Raw genomic sequence first — 23,455 nt, forward strand, 5'->3', positions numbered from 1 at the left:
ACCTTTTGTAACCCCTCCCACTTACCCCTTGCTGCCAACTCTCCCCACTACCCCATTCATTCTCGGGCAACCATTGAATTGTTTTCTGTCAATATAGATTAGTTTGCATTTTCTAGAATGTTATATAACCAGCATTACACAAGATGCACTTATTTTTCTCTGACTTCTTCCATTTGACATAATTATTTTGAGAGTCATCCATGTTGTGTATATCATTAGCTTGTTTCTTTTTATTGCTGAGTAATATGCCATGGTATGGGTATGCCACAATTTGTTTATTCATCTATCTGTTGATTGATATTTGGGTTGTTGCCAGATTTGACTTACCATATGAGCATATATATTTCTTTTTCTCTGATAAATACCTCAAACAAGAATGACGGGACCATGTAGTAGCTCTATTTTTAACTTTTTAGGAAACTGCCAGACTGTTTTTCAAAATGGCTGTACCATTTTCCATTCTCATCATCAGTGTTTGAGAGTTCCAGTTCCTTCACGTTTTTGTCAATGCTTGGGATGATCAGTCTTTTTCATTTTACCCATTCTAATAAATATGTAGTGGTATCTCACTGTGATTTAAATTTTTCATTTCCTTAATGAGTCATGATGTTGAACAACTTTTCATTTGCTCATTTGCCATTTATTATTATTGTTGTTATTATTATTATTATTATTATTATTATTATTGGTCAAATGCCTGTTCAATCTTTTACCCATTTTCTATTAGATTGTTTGGCTTACTGTGTTTTTAGAATTCTTTATATGTTCTAGATACAAGTGTTCTTTTTTTTTTTTTAAATCAGATATATGATTTGAAAAGGAGCACAAGGTTATACACTACTTTTTCTCAAAATTTTGAAATTATTATTCTATTGTTGTCTGGGTTTCATTATTATTATTTTTTTTTAATTAAATTTATTGGGGTGACAATTGTTAGTAAAATTACATAGATTTCAGGTGTACAATTCTGTATTACATCATCTATAAATCCCATTGTGTGTTCATCACCCAGAGTCAGTTCTCCTTCCATCACCATATATTCGATCCCCCTTACCCTCATCTCCCACCCCCCACCCCCCGCCCCCCTTACCCTCTGGCAACCACTAAACTATTGTCTGTGTCTATGAGTTTCTGGTTTCATTATTTTTATTGAGAAATCTGATTAGTTTTTCTTCTCTCTGACTGCTTTTAAGATCTTTGCTTTGTCTTTGATATTCTGCAATTTCATTATATGTTTAGTCCTAGGCATAGGTTTTTATTTATTCTCTCTAGTATAAGCTGTTACTTTCAAGATTTTGTGAATTCGTATTTTCATAAGTTCTAAAAATTTTATCTCTATTACTGCTTAATATATTGCTTGTTAGTTATTCAATTTTTCTCCCCGAAGCCATCTATTAGAAAAATATTAGACCTTCTCATCTATACTCTCTATATATTGGTATTGCTGTCTTATTTTCTATTTTATTTTCTCTTGTGTTACATTCTGGGTATTTTCTTTGGGTTTGTTTTTCCAGTTCTGCTTTGTCTAATCTGCTGTTTAACCATTCATTGAGTTTTTAACTTTAAATAATTACATATTTTTCCAACATTTTATTATAAAAGTTTTCAAACATAGCAAAGTTACAAGAATATTACAGTGAATGTCTGTGCACCTACCACATAGATTCTGTCACTAGCATTTTATTATATTTTATATGTCATCAACTTACCTCTCTAGCCACCCATTAATTTATCTCTAAAAAATATATTTTTAATTTTTAGAAGTTACATTTGTTTCCCGCATTCTGCTTGTTCATGCTTACTACATACTTTTGATTTGCTCATCTTTGGGATTGTGACTATTGTTTCTTTAAAACTTTGCATAGCTCTTCTATATCCTATACCACCACGAAATTCCAAAATCAACAATAACTGATCATTAAACCTACTGTTGTTTTTCCTGCTGAATTTCATCCATAGTGACATGCCTTTTTTGTTGGTTTGTGATCTTTGATTATTAGCTCATTTCTTGATCCTAATCTATGAGAGTCCTTAAGGTTTAAGATTTCCTTTTGAAAATATGTATAGCTTTTCCTTCCTGCTGCCAGTAGCCAGGGGGGAGGAACTGACACAGACTTACTTCAGCATCCCTTGAGGATCTTGGCTCAATGAGAAAGTTCAAGGATTTGCTCCCTTACTTCTACTTACTGGTATAAGATCCAGTATGCTGGTAGCAATTGTCATTGGTACCTGTCCTCAGAACAATCTCATTCTTTTTGTCTGTTCACCACTGTTACTCCAACCACCTAGATGCTCTGATTCAGCTCAGGGTGTGTGTGTGTGTGTGTGTGTGTGTGTGTGTGTGTGTGTGTCTGTGTCTATGAAAGATTTTCCTTGGAGATTTACCCCATCTGCTGTAACATCAGTGATGCTTCAAAGCACGCACCCTACCAAGTACCTCGTTAATCTGCAGAGTACTTAGCCAGAGTGTCAGAAGCAGATGTCCTCAAAAACATGTTTCATATATTAAAAGGTTATGAAATTTAACTTTCTGGGATAATTTTTAATGTCATTTACATCCTAAACGTAAAGATGGATTTATGAAAGCATTCATTGTGGGGGTCATTTGGGTAGATTTCTGACAGAGATTGTGTAATGTCTTTTAAAAAAAGCAATTCAAAAAATTGTTTATTTTAAAGTAGTTTTAATGCTCATGAAAAAGTTGCAAAGGTAGTACAGAGTCCCAACATATCCCACACTGTTTCCTCTATTGTATTACAAATGTATGAAATAACCTCACTAAAGGCAGTAGGAAAAAACGGTGATGACCTGAAACGGAGCGGAGACTGTAGAACCAAAGGCAAAGAAATTATACAAAAGCATGCTACATTTGTAATACGGTTACATTCTTTTGTCACAGTCTGTGTTTCATCTTGGACCTGACTTAAATGATTTTGAAAAATATTGCATACATTAAGGTTAACTCTTCATGTTGTAAAGTTGTATGGGTTTTGACAAATGCTTCATGTTAAATGTCCATCATTACAATATCATTAGAGAATGTTTCCATTGCCCTGTGCTTTACCTGTTCAATCCTCCTCCCCTGTCCCAGAACCTCCAGCAATCATTGATTATTGTACTTATTTTCTCTTTTTCCAAAATATTATATAAATGAAATCATACAATGAAAAAATGTAGATTTTTAGCTTAGCAATATGCATTTATGATTCATCCATGTCTTTGGATGGCTTAATAGCTCATTCCTTCTTATTGCTGAATAGTATTCCGTTATATGGATATACTACAATGTTTTTATCCATTCAACAATGGAAGGGCATCTTTCTTGCTCCCAGTTTTTGTAGTTATGAATAAAGCTGCTATAAGAATTCTGATAAAGGCAAACATGCAATTTTCAGGTTTTCCTCTATTTTTGTTATCTTTTGTTGGGATACACATTCATGCAGTTCTTTTAATTAGCAAAAATTTTCCATATACACATGCATGCAGAAGCTATATATGAAGTGGAACATGACATTTTTATTCTTCCTTTACATTTTCTTCACAGATATTCAAGAATTTTATGAGGTGACATTGCTAAATTCTCAGAAAAGTTGTGAGCAGAAGATAGAAGAAGCCAATCAAGTGGCACAGAAATGGGAGAAGACATCCCTTCTTGCTCCACGCCATGATAACCTTCAAAAGTCTGCAGAGGTATATTATTGAAACTTCTGAAATAACTAAATAGTATTATGACTTACTTCTGCTGGTAAAGAATTAATAGTGATAATCATTATCAACAAATGGCAACAATAATAACAAAACATAGTAATACCATACTGTTAAAGTTGTCCTCAAAGAAAGGGTTTATTGAGCCGTGTGCTAGCCAGCGAAAGGATCAGGTCCTGGGGCATGCAGTCTAAACCACCAGCAGCAGGGCTAGAGGGAGAAGACAAACATGGTCCCCATCCTGGGATTGAAGGAGCTCTTTTATACAATGAGTTTGGGAAAGAAAGATGTAAGTTGTTTTGAAAGAATTTACAAGGGGGTGGGTGAGTGGGTGGGAAAATGTGAAGTGGGGAAGTTCTGGGACAGGTGAATAGTCATGAGGAAGAAGTAGTTGTTGCTTCTGGATTGGTTCAGGGCAACAGTCTGGAATGTTCATGCATAAGCAAAATGTGGTGGCATCTGGTGGTTGGCTATTCTTTCTGGATAGCTGCCTGTAAGTTGATTCAAAGATTCTGCATACATTTAGGAATGTGAGCAGTCTTTAAAAAAATATTTTAAATAAAATGTAGCTAACATATAATATTATATTAGTTTCAGGTATACACCATACTTATTCAACATTTATATACCTAAAGAAGTGGTCACCAGGATAAGTCCAGCAACCATCTGACACAGTACCACGCTAGCACAATATTATTGACTGTATTCCCCATGCTGCACATTACATCCCCATGACTTATTTGTTTTATACCTGGAGATTTGAACCTCTTATTCCCGTTCACCTTCCCTCCCCACCTTTATAAAATTTTCAATTATAGTTGACATTTAATATATTCTTTTATATTAATTTCAGGTGTACAGCATAGTGATTAGACATTTATATAATTTAAGAAGTTTTTCCCCTGACTATCAAGTACCCACCTGTCACTATACGTAGTTATTATCATATTATTGACTACAGTTTTCAAGTACCAACTTGTGCTTCTTAATACCTTCATCTTTTTTACCCTGCTCCCCAACACCCCTCCCATCTATCACCCTGATAAATCTAGTGCCCATCTGACACCATTCATAGTGATTACAATATTATTAACTATATTCCTTATGCTATACCCTACATCCCTATGACTAATTGTAACAACAAATTTGTATTTCTTTGTCTTGTCTCCTTTTTCACCCATCCTCCAACCCCTCTCCCATCTGGCAACCATCAAAATATTCTCTGTATCTCTGAGTTTGTTTCTGGTGTTTTTTTTTTGTTTGTTTTTTTTTGTTTTTTTTTTGTTGTTTGTTTCTTTATTTTGTACTTTAGATTCCACATATAAGTGAAATCACATTGCATCTGTCTTTCTCTCTCTGATATACTTCACTCAGCACAATACCCTCCAGGTTCATTCTTGCCGCTGCAGGTATATATATCACCTATTCTTTATCTACTCATCCATTGACAGACACCCAGGCTGCCTCCACATCTTAGCCATTGTAAACAATGCTTCAATGAACATATGGATGCACATGTCCCCTTGAAATGGCATTTTCTGTCTCTTCAGATGAATGTCCAGAAGTGGGATTACTGGGTCCTCCTTTTTTTCTTGTTTTAGCCTTGTTTAAAGTCTATTTTGTCATGTATAAGTATTGCTACCTCAGCTTTTTTTTTTTTCAGTTCCATTTTCTTAAAATATCTTTTTCCAAACCTTTTATTTTCAGTCTAGGTGTGCCTTTCTATCTAAAGTGAGTCTCTTGTAGGCAGCATATGTAAGAGCCTTGTTTTCTTGTCCATTCAGTCACCCTATCTTTTGACTGGAGCCTTGAATCCATTTATATTGAAAGTAACTGTTGACAGATATGTAGTTATTGACATTTTATGATTTTTTTTTTATCTTTTTATTTTTTCATCTTAAAGAAGTCCCTCTAACATTCCTGGTAATTGTGGTTTGGTGTTGATGAACTCCACTAGCTTTTTCTTGCCTGGGAAGCTCATTATCTGTCCTTCAATTCTAAATGATAGATTTGCTAGGTAATCTTGGTTGTAGGTCCTTGCTTTTCATTATTTTGAATATTCCCTGCCAATCCCGTTCGGCCTGCAAAGTTTCTGTTGAGAAAACTGCTTACAGTCTTATGGGAGCTCCCTTGTAGGTAACTAACTGCTTTTCTCTTGCTTCTTCTAAGATTTTTTCTTTGTCTTTAACCTTTAGCATTTTAATTATGATATGTCTTGGTGTGGACCTCTTTGGGTTCATCTTGTTTGGGGCTTACTGTGCTTCCTGGGCTTGTGTATTTATGTCCTTTGCCAGGCATTATTTCTTCAAAAAGGTTTTCAATTCCTTGCTCTCTCTCTTCTCCATATGATATGAATGTTGGTTGCTTGATGTCCTAGAGGTCCCTTAAACTGTCCTCATTTTTTTGTATTCTTTTTTGCTTTTTGCTGTTTTGATTGCGTGTTTTCTGCTATGTCACTTTCTAAATTGCTGTTTTGAACCTCTGTGTCATCTAATCTACTCTTGATTCCCTCAAATGTATTCTTCATTTCAGTTATTGTATTCTTTAATTCTGACTGGTTCTTTTTTATATTTTCTAGCTCCATTTTTATGTTTTCTATCTCTTTGTTGAAGTTCTCCCTCAAGTATGCTTATAACCAGTGTTTTGAAGTCTGCATCTGGTAGATTGCTTATCTCCATTTTGTTTAGTTCTTTTCCTGGAGCTTTGTTCTGTTCTTTGATTTGGGACATGCTTTTTTTCTCCTCATTTTAGCTGTCTCCCTGTGTCTGTTTCTATGTGTTAGGTAGGGCTGCTATGTCTCCCGATCTTAGTAGAGTGGTCTTATGTAGTAGGTATCCTATGGTGCCCAGTGGCACAGTCTCCCTGGTCACTTGAGCTGGATGCTCCAGATGTGTCCCTGTGTATGGGTTGTATGTGTCCTCCTGTTGTAGATGAACCTTGGTTGCTGTTTGCATGTCAATGGGAGGAATGCCCCTTCGGCTAATTGGTTGTGAGGGCTGGTTGGGAGTACAGTGGAGGAGCTGTTGTGCAGGGATGACTGTAAAGAGCAGGATTAACTTTAGCAGGGCTCTGGTGCCTGCCAAGTCTGTCCTTTGGGTGTGTCATCCTTGGAGGTGGCCAGGTGATGCTGTAGCTCATTCTGAAGGTGGCCACCAGGAATGCCAGCCCTGGGGCCTCCTGGGAGGGGACCTGCTGCAGGCCAAGTTCAGCTGCAGCTTGTGCCTGTCCTGTGGCCACCTGGCTTGAGTCACAAAGCAGTCTACAAGTGGTCAGTACTTGTGCTGGGCTTTGTTTGAGGTGTCTCAAGAAGCCAGACCACGAACCAAGGCCGGCTGTGCTAGTGCCAGTCTTAAGGCTGTTGAGACAGAGGTACGGAGCATGCCAAAGCCAGATGTAGCTTGTTTGGGATTTGTGCACTTTTGCTATACCTTTGGAAAGTGTGCAGTATGAACCATGACAGGCTGTTTATGCAGAAAAGCCACTGGAAGCAGCTTGGGTGTGCCCACAGGTTGGCTGGGGCAAGCTCTCAGGGATTCAGGGCGAGTGAGCTCTAGTAGCCAGGTTGATGGAGACATATGTGATGGTTGCCTGCTCCTTCATGCCCAGATAGGGGAAGGCTCAACAAAGAAACAATGGGCTTTGCCAGCTCCTCCTTGTGGGAGAAAGCTGCTCCTCCAGTCTTCGCCCTGAAGCCAGACAACTCAGTTCCTCCCCATATGTCCCTGGCACCTTTTGAGTGGCTTCCCTAAAGCTGAAGTTCAGAGTGAGTGATTCCATCAGCAAATAAGTCTGTGCCTGAGCGCTTTAAGAGTAGCACCTGGGACTCCATCCACTCTCTGTCTCACTCAGCCACAATCTCCACTGGTTTTCACAGCCAGAAGTTATGGGGGCTTCTCTTCCTGGCATTGGAATCCTGGGCTGGGGAGTCTGGTGTGAAGGTCAGCCCCCTCGCTCCTCTAGGGGGAACTCCACAGCCAAGATGTCCCTCCTGATTTTATAATGGTCACATATAGGTGTGGGACCAGCCTATTCCGTACCTTTGTCCCCACTACCAGTCTCAAGGTGGCTTCTTCTGTATGTCCTTAGTTGTAGGGCTTTGGTTCAGCTAGACTTTAGGTGATTCTCAATGATGGTTGTTCTGTAGTTTAGTTGTAATTTTGATGTGGTCACGAGCAGTCTTTTATTGGTTTTAGCCTATGACTACTAACTTATTAACTTCCCTTGTGTCTTGCTCCCACCCTCCAGCCTGCTATAATTTAATTTAGGACACTTCTGAATTTTTCTTTTGTTACTGTGTACAATATTTATACATAAATATACAGATTTTGACAAAAGGTAAAATAAGGCATGGGAAGGACATGATGCTTCACATTATACATGAGCCCTGTTATGAATATTGTCGTATAGTTTGAGATGACACAAATCTAAGGCATTCTGGCGTTGCAGAACATGATTTCTGATACAATGCTGGAAAGATACATAGTGGGATTAGACAATTTGATCTAAGGCTTCGATCTTCATAAAAGGCCATATATCCTGAGGCATGAACAAAATGATCCGTTGGGGTTTAGGAAAAAAATAATAGACTCCTCATTTATAATTCTTTTATCATGTTCTTTACAATTTTTTTATATATAGATAATTTATAACATATAGTAACACTAATACATATACATTAAAAAATACAGAGTTATTAGAGTTGTATGCTGAAGTGGTTTTTACAGATAGGATTATGGGATCAAAAAGTTTGGAGACTACAAGTTGGTACTAACATTATCAAAGAGTAAGGAAAGTTGAGGCATATCTCAGGTTCATAGCTGAGGGTTAATATGGAGGCAGGGGGAAATCAATGATATTTTTAAGTGGCAGTCAATACTTTGAAGGCAGATAGCAGTACACACACATACACACACATATGCACACGCAATCACTCTGTTAAGATTGGCGTTGCGTAGCTGACTTGGAAGCTACATGGAATCCTAGTACTAATCAATGGCACTTTGACTGCTGAGTCTTTGGATTGTTAATTGAGACCTGTGATATACTTTCTGTCCTACCAGAATTGATTTGGAAATTGGGTAAGACTCAGTCTAATGATCACCTTAGTTATTTGAAAAAAAAGTTAACAATGAAAATAATGTGTCAACTGATGCCAACTCTGAAGTTTATGAATACTTAAAACCTTTTTAAAAATCTTAATTTCCATACCTGGAACTAATTATCTCAACTTTTTTAGTGATATATATGTATATATTTTTTATATATTTATTTATTATTTATTTATATAATTGGGACAACATCATGTGTTTTTATGACTTTTAAATTTAATGCTACACTAATAGTATGTATCCATATCATGTCATTGAATATTAATGAAATGTTTTAATGACAATGTAATATTCCTTCATTTGGAACTTGCTTAAGTAGTTCTCCATTTAATATTTAGGCTATCTCCAAGTTTCTGCTATGAATAATGCTGTAATGGACATCCATGTTTATAAACCATTATATCTTTCCCATTTATTTCATTAGGGTTGATTTTATAAATTAAACTACTGAGTCCAAGGATATTGATATTTTTAAGGCTCTTGATGCAAATTGTGAAAGTGCTTTGCAAAAACGTGCTTCCAGCAGTGTTTGAAAAGGCATGTCTACATATATCCTTAGTAGCATTAATTATTTAAAATATTTTCAATTTAATAGGTAAAGTTCATTACTTAATGCTTTAGGTTGCAATTACTCATTCATTATTGAGACTGAACTGTTTTTTCTTATGATTATTGGCTGCTTCTATATTTTTTTGTGATTCTTTTAAGCTTTTTGTCCATTTTTCTAAGTGGTGCTAGAATTTTTAATGTTTTGCAAGAACGTTTTGCTTATGAAATATGCCATCCTGTTGTAATTGTTGCAGTAGTTCTAATTTGTTGATTACTATTAATTTTGCTTGTATATAGTGTTTTTTGACATTCAAAATATTTTGAGTTTTTGTGTGATAAAATCTATCACCTCTTCCTCTTTTATTCTTTTTTCTTTGTTCTTCCTCAATGCAAGATCAGTTAATTATTCTCCTATATTTTCTCTAGGCTTTTATTGCCTTTGATACCTGCCCTTTTTGAATTTTCAAAAATTATTTTTAGTTAATTTCTAGATGCATAGTCCCACACATATACCTAATCTTATATAAATGATCAAATATACACTTTTTATTCTAAAAGCAATTTTGAAAATTTTTTTCCCCATTTTTGCATGTCTCCCCTTTCATTCACTTCCTGCTAATGCTGCATTAGCTCTACCCTCCCCACATATAAGATAACCCATGTTAACAACTTAATCAACTTAATGTGTTTAATCCTTCTGCACTCATATATGTATTCATATATAAACTACACTCATATATATTATATTATATTATATTATATTATATTGTATTATATTATATTATATTATTATATTATCTCCATACTGGAGCATATGTTTGTGTGTGTGTGTGTATGTGTACCCACGATTTTCAAAAGTAATTGTTTCTCAAAAATCTTCATATCATGTGAACATTTCTTCAAGTTGTCTGGTATAGCTTTGATTCGTTTCTGTTTTCAGTGTTCTACCATTATGATTAATGCTACAATCTGATGATTGCATGTACATCCAAATTTACTGATGCCTTTATTCTATAGGATAGATTTTCAGGGATAACATTATTGTCTCCAAGGGTATGCATTCTTTTAATTTGAATAAGTATTGCCAGTCTGATTACACCTTTTGCATTTCCGCTGACCATGCATGTCAGTGCAATTTTACCTCATATCCATCCCAGTAGTAGGTGCTGCAGCTCTGCTTATTTTTTGCCAGAACTTTTAATTGGTTTATGAACAGATGCCAATGATACAAGGATGAATGATGAAAAAAAGTCCACAGGGGTTTTAGATATTTATTTTTCAATGTCAAAAACATGATAGGCAAAACAGAGTTAATGTAATGTGCATTTTTCCACATGCAATTTTAGGGTTATTTAAAACTCTATGCTATGCATCTTAAAATCTTTTGTCTAGGAAGTCCTCAGCCTATGGTGATTTGAATATTGGCCAGTTATATCTAAACCATCAGAGCATGAGTGCACACTAAACTCCAGTCAGCATGCTTCTGAAGTGAGTCTGATTGCACTTTCTTAATGGGCTATATAACAAACACCAACCAGACCTGTGTGGCAGTGCCCTGAGAAATCCTAGCTGTGCCCGGGGAAACTAGTGGTACCCTAAGAAGTCCAGGAAGTCTGGCCGTGCCCAGAAGTACTGGTGGTGCCCTGAGAAACCCTGGCTGTGTCCGGGAAGACAGGTGGTACCCTAAGAAGTCCAGGAAGTCTGGCCGTGCCCAGAAGCACTGGTGGTGCCCTGAGAAACCCTGGCTGTGCCCAGAGAGCCTGGCTATGTTCAGGATATTGCATTCACCCCCAGGCTCCTCGCACAGGTCCCCTCGCGGAAGACGCTTGTCGCGTAGATTGTGAGGCGAGAGCCTGTAGGGGTGGAGTGTGGGGGCAGAGCCCCAGAAAGTAGTTTCCAGGCTCTCGGCCTCACATAGACAGGCTGGCTCAGGTAGTAAATGGCCATCAACTGTGATTGGATGGCCATCAGCTGTGGCTAGTTGGCCGTCAGCTGTAAACAGTGAGCCATTGGCCACTAATATAACTGCTGTGGCTACGCTAGCAAAGAGGAAGAGGAGAAAGAATGGGGGTTAGCAAGAAGATGGCGGCTGGGCTGGCAAGTGTGGATGGCAGTTTGCGGACAGTGAGGATCCAGGCTCCATTGAGAGTATAGTGCCGCCAGAGAGAATATAGTGGTGTGACTCCCCTACCTATGGCTCCGTGGGTGTTCCCCTTTGGCCTCACCATATCCTGCGTTCTTGTGTGGGGAGCGGGAGCAGATACCCCACCGGACGCCCTGCATGACAAATGGCTCAGCGAGCAGGGTCTCCTGCATGACAACCTGTCTCTTTGCCATTGAAGATGAAGGTAGGCAGAGGGGAAAAGTGTCTTTTATTTGGGTTCTCAGTGTACTGGGCTAGGAAAACTGAGATTCTTGTCCTGTGAGGGTTGGCGTTCCAAGGTCAAAGTTTGAAAAGTGAGTCCAAATTAAATTGTTGCTAAATTGATCTATGTGAAGAACAGTAATTGAGAAACGGAGCCAAAGCATAGTTCCTAACCAGAAAAGCTTAGAATCAGGGACAACAGCCTGGGTCGATTCTGACAATGTGGTGCAAATGCTTGTTATGTTTTGTGAATTTGTCACCTTGTGTTCTCTTCTTTGAACAAGCTGAGTTTATTTCAAGCAGCCAGGAAGGACATGTAAGCTATTTAGGGGCAGCAATCATAAATCTCCCTTATCTCTGATTTCTTGGCTCCCACAAGCGTGTTTGTCACAAAGTCGTCTCAAGAAATATGTGTTGAACATGAAGGAAGTGCCTCTAAGCATCCTCTGGTTTCCAGCTTCAGTCTGGCCTTTGAACTGCTTGCCTTTCACATTCTGCTTCTCTTTATCTGTCTCTTAGCTGCGTCTCCCCAGGATGTAGGCTTAAATGGAGATGAAACTGGTGTGCCTTAGTGGACCAAAGGAAGTCATGGATGATATCCTCTGACGCAATAAGAATGATATGCTTTTTTTTTTTTTTTTTTAATGGTCACAAGACAACAGCTTTTTTATTTGTTTTTTTTCAAGTTTTTAAAAATATTATTTTTAATTTTTTCAATTGGAGTTGACATACAATATTATGTTAGTTTCAGGTGTACAACATAGTGATTAGACATTTATATAACTTACGAAGTGATCACCCTGATAAATCTAGTGCCCATATGACACCATACATAGTTATTATAACATTATTGACTATATTCCTTTTGCTATATCCTACATCCCCATGACTATTTTGTAACTGCCAATTTGTCCTTAATCCCTTCCTCCTTTTCACTCAACTTCTCAAACCCTTTCCCAGCTGGCAACAATCAAAGTGTTCTCTGTATCTATAAGTTTATTTATATCTTGTTTGTTTATTTTGTTCTTTAGATTCCACATATAAGTAAAATCACTGGCATTTGTCTTTCTCTGTCTGACTTACTCCACTAGAACAATACCCTCTAGGTCCATCTATGTTGTTACAGATGACAAGATTTCATTCTTTTTTATGGCTGAGTAAACGTTCCACTGTATGTATGTACCACTTCTTCATCAATTCATCTGTTGGTGGACACTTAGGTTGTTTCCATATCTTGGCTATTGTAAATAATGCTGCAATGAATACATGGATGCATATGTCTTTTTTAATTAGTGGCTTGGGTTTCTTTGGATAAATACTCAGAAGTGGAGTTTTGGATCTTTCTCTCTTGTTATAGCCTTTGTTTTAGTCTGTTTTGTCTGGTAGAAGCATTGCTACCCCTGCTGTTGTTTGTTTGTTTCCATTTTCATGAAATATCTTTTTTCATCTCCTTATTTTCTGAAGTGAGTCTCTTGTAGGCAGCATATGTAAAGGTCTTTTTTTCTTATCCATGTAGCCACCCTGTCTTTTGATTGGAGTATTTAATCCATTTATATTTAAAGTAATTGTTGATAGTTATGTAGTTATTGCCATTATTATTCATATTGTTAATCTCTTTTCTCTTCCTCCTCTTCCTCCTCCTCCTCCTCCTTCTTCCTCTTACTTCCTCCTTCCTCCTCCTCCTTCCTCCTCTTACTTCCTCCTTCCTCCTCCTCCTTCCTCCTCTTCCTCCTCCTCCTCCTTCTCCTTCTCCTTCTCCTTCTTCGAGAAGTCTCTTTAACATTTCTTGTAACACTGGTTTGGTGGTGATGAACTCCTTTAGCTTTTTCTTGTCTGGGAAGAATGATATTCTTATGTGATTAGCACATTAGCTCTAGAAACAGAAGTTTCAAAAGCACTTAAGGCAATGGACACACCACTGGCGTATCACTTTTTAGTGGGTTATATTTGTTCTAGTGCACTTATTTAAAAATGTTTCTATATAATTTTATTAACCAATATCACCTCAATAAATTTAATTTAAAAATTTAAAAGAAGACATCCATAGCCTTTAAAAATCTTTGATAATGTAGCAAAATACAAAAGGAAATATCCTCTGACAATTGCAGTTTCCTAGTAAGAGGCAAAAGTCAAAAATCAGTGGTTGCAATAATACTTTAAGGATTTAGGATTTAACTTAGAGTTACATATGCGTGTGTGTGTGTGTGTGTGTGTGTGTGTGTGTGTGTGTGTGTAGAATCAAGTCAGTCTTTTGAAGTACTTTGAAAATGTGAAGAGAAAACTTGGTAGAATAAAAAGAAAAATTTTGGGGCAAAAAACCATTGGATTGGGTATTTTAAAGATGGGTAGTCTTCTGGCTGCAAGATGTCAGTGACATTTTAATGCCAAAGAAGTGTCTGTTACCTCCAGTAGATGGCTGCCCAAGGTAGGGCTCCAACCATTGTACACGCAGTCTAGCACAGTGCCTGGCAAAGAGGATCTCAGAAAATATAATAGTGCATCGAATTTTTAACTTCTTTTTTCTGTAAATCAACCTAATCTTAGAATTAAGCCTTGAATTTGCTGAGAAGCAGAAAACATAATCTTAGGCAATTCTGGGTTTTCTCAAAATATTTCTGTTTTATACTTAATCATTTCCCCTCTTTCCCTACATCATCCTTTTTTTCTCAGAGGGAACAATTCTCTGGTGCATATATTCTGCCACAGCATTTCATGGAGAGAAGAGATAGTGTGTAATATTGTACCTGTCTGTGTGGTGCCTCAGTGACTATTGGTGGATTGGATGATGTTGGTGGCGGAGACATTTAGGGAAGTATCATGGTCATCCATCAGCATCTATTATGAGATAATTCCCATTGGAGCATTTCCTTTCTAATCTTCAGGAATCATCATTCCTTTATGTTAGCCCTTGTAGCTGAGATGCATGTGTTTCTGCTTGGTCTCTAGCTATAAAATTCACTCTATCATCTGTTCTCCTTATTTGGACCAGAAAGCTTCTTCAGTGTTTGTTTGTTTGTTTGTTCGTTTATTTATTTATTTATTTATTTATTTATTTATTTATTTATTTATTTTTTAAATTTCCATCTATATATCTCACGGCCACATTGGTCAGAACTAGCAGCAAAATGAGTATTTGGCTGCTTCCTAGTCTTCTTGGGCTGCAACAGGATCATGTGAGCCTGGTCAGGACCTTCTATCTTGATAATCTTTTACCGTTGTTTCTGCTTTATTCTTTTATGCCCTACTGGTGCCAGGGAAGTTCTTTAAAGGTTTGGGGTTGGGAGATTTTCATCAGTTTCCTTTTATGTTCCTTCTTCCGCTCTTTTCCTCTCACTCTTTAATATGAGATTCTTGGATAGACAGAGGTAGAGAGTATATATGTAATTGGGGTGACACATGTTCCATTTGACTCTCTTATTCTTGTAAATCTTTCCAGTCTTACTCCTGGACTGTAGCTTTTGAATTAAAAAAATAAGAATGTGGTGTCTGTGTTTTCTCCCCGTGAAAACACAGCCACTCAAATGTAGGATGATTAGGGTAAAAAGGACCTGCAAGGTAACCCCATTGCTAATAGCTCACTCTATGCTTCCGCAACAGATGCAGAAAGATTTGCTGCTTTGATAGCGGCAGATATCCTGCAGTTTGAATTTTAATGTATGCCTTGATATGAATAAAAAAAATTGCTATGAGGGAAAGAGGACAATAGATAGATATCCCTTAATCAGGATCTAAAAAGCAGGAAAAAAATAAAGTGAAGCCTAAGTCTCAACAAAAGCTTTCCCCCCTTGTTTTATTGAGATATAATTAACATATAGCACTGTACACGTTTGAAGTATACAGCATAATAACTTGATTTGCATACATTGTGAAATGGCTACCACAATGAATTTAGTTAACTACAACAAATTTAGTTAGCTACAAAAAAAAAAAAAAAATTCCTTGTATCTGCATGGAATGGTGAAGTCACCTCTTTCCAGTTTTTAATGTCACCTTCTCGGTGATTCCTACTCCATTCTATTTAAAATACCCTCTCACCTGCCCAGTACTCCCGGTTACCATTCCTTGCTTTATTTTTGTTCAGAGCACCTATCACTATCTATCACAGAGACATTATGACCTAGTGGTTAAGAGCAAGCACTTTATAGTCAGACCATTTGGGTTTCAATCCAGGCTCCATCACTTACGTGACTTTGCAGAAATTACTTAGACCCTCTACATCTCAGTCTCTTGGTCTAAAATGGAATTCTCTCAGGAACTGAATGTTCATTTTCCCTCTCAATGAAATGTAAGGTTCATGAAGGCAAGGATTTTTGTCTATTCTGTTTATTGCCTTTCCTCAGCCCCTAGAATGTTCCCCTCATTTGATCATTCATTTGCTGGGAAGTTTAGTTATGTTATTTTGGCTTATACTACTTTTGCTTAAGGACAACATACTAAAGTTAGCTCTACCTTTTTAGCAAGGGCCCTCTGAATCTTCTCATGAAAGCTAACCATAGTTTTAGAATAAATACATAGTTTAAGGGACAGTTGATGGAATGACTCACTCATCCAATAATTCTTTCAGTTAAATATTTATTATCTAAGCTACTGTATTTTGTAAGGCTCTGTGCTAGATATATTCACTGGGAGACACTAAAATAAAAAATAAAAAAAAATTTTTTTTCATTGACCCTGATCTCAAGGAACTTGTTCTCCAGTTAAGAGTTGGAACATTGAAAAATGAATCCGTGGGGATGGTCACTGAAGCACTGACTTCGTAGTCAAACAAATCTGCTTTTCTGTATCTCACTCCTGCCACTCACAAGCTATATGACCTTGAACAATTTATTTAAGCATTCTAAACTGTAGGTTCCTAATCAATAAATCAGGGATGATAGTTGTACCTACCTCAAAGGGCTTTGAACTCATTAAATAAGATTATCTATATAATGTGCTCAATATAGTACCTGGCATATAGTAGGAACTCAGTGCTTCTTATCTGCTAGTATTAGTGCATTGGAGGATGGATAGAACATGTAGAAATGGGCAGAAAGAACATTTCAGGCAGACAGAGCAACCTGAGTTAAGTCAGAGAAATGATAAAGCTTGCATTGTGTATGGGAGATGACAACTAGTTCTGTATGGAGTGTGGAATACATTAAGGTGGATGGGGAAAGTAGGAAGATCGAAGTTCAGTCATGTAATTCTTCAGTCTGAAGTAACGACTGGTACCATTTTGGCATATTACCTTCCAGCTCTTATAATATCCAGCATAAAAGATTGCTTATTACAGAATATAGATTAGATGCACAGATAATAGTAAACATCTACATGGTGCTACTTATGTGACAGACACGCTTCTAAATGTTTTACATGTTATTAATCCCTATTGCTTCACCTCTGGCCCGTCCTAACAAATCTATTATCTCTTCTGAGGTTGATTTAAAAAAGAAAAAAATTACTCTGAAATACTCAGATAGCATGTGTCTCCATATATGAGATAATTCTGTTTTGACACGCCATAGCAGGTCATTTGGCTGTATTTCTCTAGAAGTCTTCTAATATGATTATGTCTGATTCAGTCTACTTCTAGTATCATAATAGGGGTCATTTATTGAAACACAAATTTCTTTAGCACCTTTCTGCTATTAAAAGGGGAAAGAAGAAGCTGGCTAGATCAAGAGTTATCCATTACAAAGATTTTTAGAATGAGGTTAATATTGTTCCAATTGGTTGTTCCCCTTACCTTTATTTGGTATCATGAGCTTTCTATATCACCACTTCCCACGATACTGGAGAAAAATCCTTCTTCATCCCTACACATATCAAGGGGAAGGCTCTTAAGACAGAGGAAAGTGACCTGCAAACAATAAATAGTTATCCAATTAAATAAAGTATATAATAAATTAATATGTGATGACTGATGTGAGAAAAATAAATCTGGTTGAAAGGTTATAGGGGTAGCAATTTTATTTTATTTTACTTTATTTTTTTATGATGCAATCTTTTTCTAAATTTTATTTTTTTAGATTAGTTTCTGGTGTACAAAACAACATAATGATTAGACATTTACACCCCTCACAAAGTGATAACCCCCCAAGTCTACTACCACTTTGACATCATATATAGCTGTTACAATACCATTAACTATAGTCCCTATACTGTACTGTACATTACAATTAATTAACATGTAATTATATATATATATATACATATATATATATATATATATGTATATATATATATATATATACACACACACACACACATATAATTACAGTTGACATTCAATATTATACTACATCAGCTCCAGATGTACAGTGCAGTGGTCAGACATCTACACCGTCTATGAAGTGATTCTTTGATAAGTCCAGTGCCCATATGGCACCCTACATAGTATTTACAGTATTATTGATTATATTCCACATACTGTATTTCACATCCCCATGACTGTTTTGTGACAACCAATTTGTACTTTCTAATCCCTTCACCTTTTCGCCCATCTCCCAACCCCCCTCCCATCTAACAACCATCAGTTTGTTCTCTGTATCTATGAATCTATTTCTGTTTTGTTTGCTCATTATTCTGTTCTTTAGATTCCACATATAAATGAGATCAGATGGTATTTGTCTTTTTCAGTCTGACATATTTCACTTAGCATGATATTCTCTAGGTCCATGTTGTTGCAAACAGTAAGATTTCAATTTTACTTGAGTGGGTGGTGGAGGCCTCAAGGACAAGGTGATATCTGAGCAAAAAGGCTATAAGAGAATTATCCATGAGATGACCTGGTGAAGTCCTTATTTTAATAGATGGAGGTATTAGCCAGTATGAAAGTAGTGTGTCTCCCAATGATTGATTTCTTTGTTGAAACAGAGTCGGATGAATCCCCAATGTTAAAGCTTTGACATAGTTTTAATAGTATGTGTTTTAAAAAACCTGAAGGGCAAAGTTTGCCCTTTTCTTGTCTTGAGAAAAAGTGACATTTACCTGTTGGCCTTCAGCCTGGGAATGTTTTTTTAATATAAGCTTCACCTTCTAGTTCAGGGACCTAGAGGGAGAGATCTTTCTTTTCACTTCCTCCATATATAATGTGATAAAATTCTTACTGCTTAACTTAAACTCTAATTTATATAAAGCTTTATGAAAAATGTAAATAAAAAATGTTTTCTTTGTCGCCCCTTTATAGCATTTTAACCTGTAATATGTTACTGATATCACAAGATGGCAGCAGCTGAGTCATAATAGAGCTATTCTGTGTTGAGTTGATGTTTTAAAGCAAGATGATAATTACTCAACTTTTACTTTAGGAATCTAATAAAGAACTCTCTTGTTTTAAAACACTGTAATATAAGCATATAATTCCAAGTTTGGGTTTTTTGTTTGTTGCTTTCTTTCTTAGGCATTTTTTTATGAGCTTTAAGCGATTTATCTTTCTCTTCTGTACTGTTCTGTATTAAGGCACATATCACTTCCTCCTATCTGCCAACACTATATAAGTATTAACGAATTTGTAGCTCTCAGTTATGGTGAGTTTTCTGCTTAACTATTTTTTATTCTTTCATGAAAGCAGTGGACATAGCATCTTCTCTAGTTTTGCCTTAGGAATTTATATATGTTAAGTCTATTTTTTTCCACAGAACTTGAGTTGTTAAGCTGAAACCTGCAGTTGTAACTTGGTAACAGAAAGAAAGCTTTTTTATAATACTGGACAATTGTTGAACCATGTTGCAGCAACAGCATTGGGCCAGGAAGGAGAAAGCTTGGCATAACAGAAAAATCAAGAGTTATCTGAGATCTCTATGTTTGAATTTTGGTTTTGCCATTTGCTAGTTGTGTAGCCATGGCCAAATTACTTAACCTCTCTGAACTTCAATTCCTTTATCTGTAAAATGTTAAAATAATAATAATATTTACCTCATAAGATGTTGTAAAGAATGATTAATATCCAAGACATATATAAAGTGTTTAAAACAGTTCCTGAACCTAGGAAATACTCCATGAATAGCAGCTATATTGATAACGATCTTGAGACTCACTTTTCTCATCAATCAATGGAGAAAAATACTACAAATTGGGGAGAATCAAATGAAAGGATATATATATATATATATATATATATATATATATATATATATATGAATGCTTTGAAATCTGAATTCTATAAAACAGCATTGTATTAAAATATATGGTAAAAATAGGATATCGTTTTCCTATTTCATCAGTCCTCCCTGGGAATTAAGATCAAATAACAGATGAGAAAGCATTTTGCACAGCAAAAGCATTATGTAAATGTAAGATAATCTCATCATCATTGCTATAAGGGTGCGCGCATATCTTCTCATATGCCCATTACTGTTACTTGGAATTTTTTCCATGGATATTTTAGTGGGGCTGAAGAAGAGAAATAGCAATAGTAGCCCCTATTAAAATGTCCATGCCTTCTTTAGGGTAATATAGTATTGCTGTTCATAGGCTCTTGAATGAGCTACATATTGATATTTAAATAAGAGCAGTAGGGTTATTTTTCTCTTTTGTTTTTGTTTGTTAATTTATTTGTTTGTTTGAGAGAGTGGGTACAAAAAGAGTAATTACTTGGCCTGGGGGAGCAGGGTAATGGTAGGGAACTAAATGATGATAAATGGGAGTCGAGAGAGATGTAGACTAGAGAGAAGAGGCACAATCAGGGAAAGGGAATCTTAAAAGAGAAGAAAGTGGTTTCCAATAGAAGCTTTAACTGCTAGTTATTTTGTTTTATGATACCAGCCTGGCAAGCGACACAGACATCAGCCCTTAGAAGGAACGACATACTGTTTTTCTTCTGTTTCTCTTCCCTTTTCTCCCTTTCTCCTCCTCTTTCTCCCTTCTTCCCTTCCTTTTGCTGTCACTTACAGAATATCTGGTATGTGTATTCGTCTTCGTGTGGCATCTTTAAGCTGCCATGTCCCTTTGCACACTGGTTGATATGTAACAGTGAACCTCTGGAGTTCATTGTGCTGTCATAGCCTCAGTTCTGCCTAGCGCTCTTGGACTTGCCCCTTTCACACAGTCTCTTCTTTCTTAACATCTCCTCGTTCCTGACCTGGATACTAGTTATTTTCTTCTTCTTGGACTTGCTATCGTTCTTTATATCAGTAACAAAGATGAGGCAGACCAAGGCGTTTCATTTGATCTTATACTTTAGTAAGAGTAATGGTGTCTCATATGGATAAACCATTATGTAGTGAAGAAAGATTGCTGATCTTAGATGATTCTCATAATGGCTTAGTGAGCCAGGTAGGGTTGATGTCACCATCCGTATTAGAAATGAGGAAGCTGTGGATAAGCAACTTATCCAGGATCATGTTGTTAGAAAGTGATGGAGTCAGGAATTTGCTTTCAAGCCAAGAATTTTCCCATTGCACTGTGAGCGAGTAAGGCTAATTTTCCATAGGATGTTGGAGATAGTTTTATGGCTAGGTGGCTTTGATTTTGTGTGATGCTTAAGACTTAAGTTGAAGAGACAGGTACATCAGGTAGAGGAAACTACATGAGCAAAAGCTTGGAAGAGTAATGAAACCTGCTACCTGTAAATGAAGTTTGGGCTAGGCACTTTTCACATATTATTTCTGTATCTCTATAGCAATCCAGCAAGGTATTTTCTTGATTGATTGCTCACCTTGTTTGAAATAGGATTTGAGGTTGTAGGTAGATATTACTGTTTCTAATTTAGAGAAGATGGAACTAAGCCTCAGGGAAGTTAAATGACTTAGTGAAAGTCACACAGTAAAAATGTAGTGTCATGGGGATTAAGAAACATGTGCCTGTTATCCCATGCCCCTTCCCAGGAAAATATGGGAAAGACTATGAATAGTGAATAGTCAGGTTTAGCAGGCAGGGGAGCCAAGAGTGATAAGGTCGACTAGGTGATTCTCGCTGTCTGATTGAGAGCTTTAAACTCTATAGAATAAGGAGTTTAGACTCTCGTCTTTAGGCAGTTGTGAACCATAGAAAGTTTCTGTGCAAGGGAAGTGGCATTATGAGCTGTGCTGAGGAAGATTAAGCTGGCAGCGTCATGCATCATAGATCAGAAGGGAGAAACTGGAGGCAGGGAGACCAATTAGGTGGCTGTCACATTAGGAAACGTGACAACTGGATGCCTGGAGAACTATGTATTACTGTTCTTGAGGATACTGAATAGTGGATTTTTCTTTAGATGTATCATTTCCCATGGGGTAGCAACTTGATTTATAAGGAACAAAATTATGTTAAATTTAGCAAAAGCACTAAAACTAACTTGCAAAGAAAGGAAAATCCTGATTGCAAAATTAGTCACCTAGAGGGGCCTGTGAGTAACTTACAGCGCTGGTGGTTGCTGTGCAGAGGCTGAATGTTAGCTCAGCATTTACCTATGAATAATTTATAGTAATATTTTTCTTTGGAGTACTCCACCTAACCTTCTAATAATATGATCCAAAATGGTGAGAGTACTTCAGTTTTCTACCGAATATTATCCAAAGATAATGAAATTGGATCACATTGATACTTTCTAGAAATACTGGACCTCAAAGGATATGTTATTGAGATGATGCAAAGATATTCAACTAAATTCCACTAATATTAATCACTTTGAAATTTCTCTAAGTTTGACTTTTCTCTCCATTCTGGCCTGCCCTATAGATTTCAGACTTCTCAGCCTCTATAATTGCAAGAGTCAATTCCTTAAAATCAATCTCTCTTGTCTCTGTCTCTCTCTCCTATTGGTTCTGTTTCTCTGGAGAACCCTGACTGATGTAAGCCACATATTTTAATAATAGCTAACACTTGTCTAGCACTTATTATATTCCAGGCAGTTATCTAAACATTTTGCATATATTAAGTCATTTAATTCTTATCACAGTCATACAGGAGAGGTGTTATTATTTCTCACATTTTACAGGTGAAAAACACTAAGGTACAGAAAGTTTAACTGATTTACCCAAGGTCACACAGCTAGTCAGCAGAAGAGCTAAAGTTCAATCCCAGGCAGTCCATTTTCTATAACTCTGCTACATATTTCTCAAAATGATAGATTGTGTTTCTGGACACAAATCACAAAACCAAATAGATCAAGTGCAGATCTTCATTTAATTCTTTTTTTCTCTCTGTTTATGATGGATTTGATTTTGCGATTGGTACCATCATACTTACGACTGGCCTAACATTAACACTGTTTTGAGCAGTTAACACTTATGAAGCATATTAACTAGATACCAAGCTCTTACTACACACACTGTCTCATTTAATTCTCTCAATCATCCTGTGACATGGTTTTTATTGTTTACTATATTTTACAATGTAGTAGAAGATTATCAACTCAAACTCAATTCTCGCTGATTCCATCATCTGTATTCTTGGATCTTTCTGCCTCTTGGGGTATCATGAAGTCCTAAGAATTTTGAGGAATCTTATTATTCAAATAGTCCAAGAACTTATCCAGTGCAAGATGTTTTAGGTAGTTTTCCATCTGATATTCATCCATTCTCATCTGGAATCTCTCTACCACTGCAGAAGCCTGAGCAGGTCAGCTAAATGTTAGCTGGTGGACTAAACGACCGAGTCAGACATGTTTTCTGAGGCAGAGAGAGTAAGATCTAAGCTGGAGTTTAGAAGGGGGTGAGGTGGAGGGTGGTATTGACAATCAGAAGGTTTAGCAGCAATATGCAAATACAATTCCAACACAGAAGTAGTGGGCTTATAAATGAAAGGATCTGGGTAAGAACTGTTTTGA

The 23,455-nt window shown here is 36.7% G+C and overlaps 1 protein-coding gene across 8 annotated transcripts in view; it reads left to right on the top strand.

Annotated features, from left to right (window-relative positions):
* Positions 1-23,455, top strand: part of DLG2 (discs large MAGUK scaffold protein 2) — a 1,894,072-nt gene that overhangs the window by 234,696 nt on the left and 1,635,921 nt on the right. For all 8 annotated transcript variants that reach the window (XM_088791538.1, XM_088791536.1, XM_074335659.2 and 5 more), the window contains one exon: positions 3,545-3,690. In XM_088791538.1, coding sequence (XP_088647664.1) covers positions 3,545-3,690 — 146 coding nt within the window. The remainder of the gene's footprint in view (positions 1-3,544; positions 3,691-23,455) is intronic.

Source organism: Rhinolophus sinicus, chromosome 14 (assembly GCF_057876585.1).
Source record: "Rhinolophus sinicus isolate RSI-liver-muscle chromosome 14, RSI-T2T, whole genome shotgun sequence".
Lineage (NCBI taxonomy): Eukaryota > Metazoa > Chordata > Mammalia > Chiroptera > Rhinolophidae > Rhinolophus > Rhinolophus sinicus.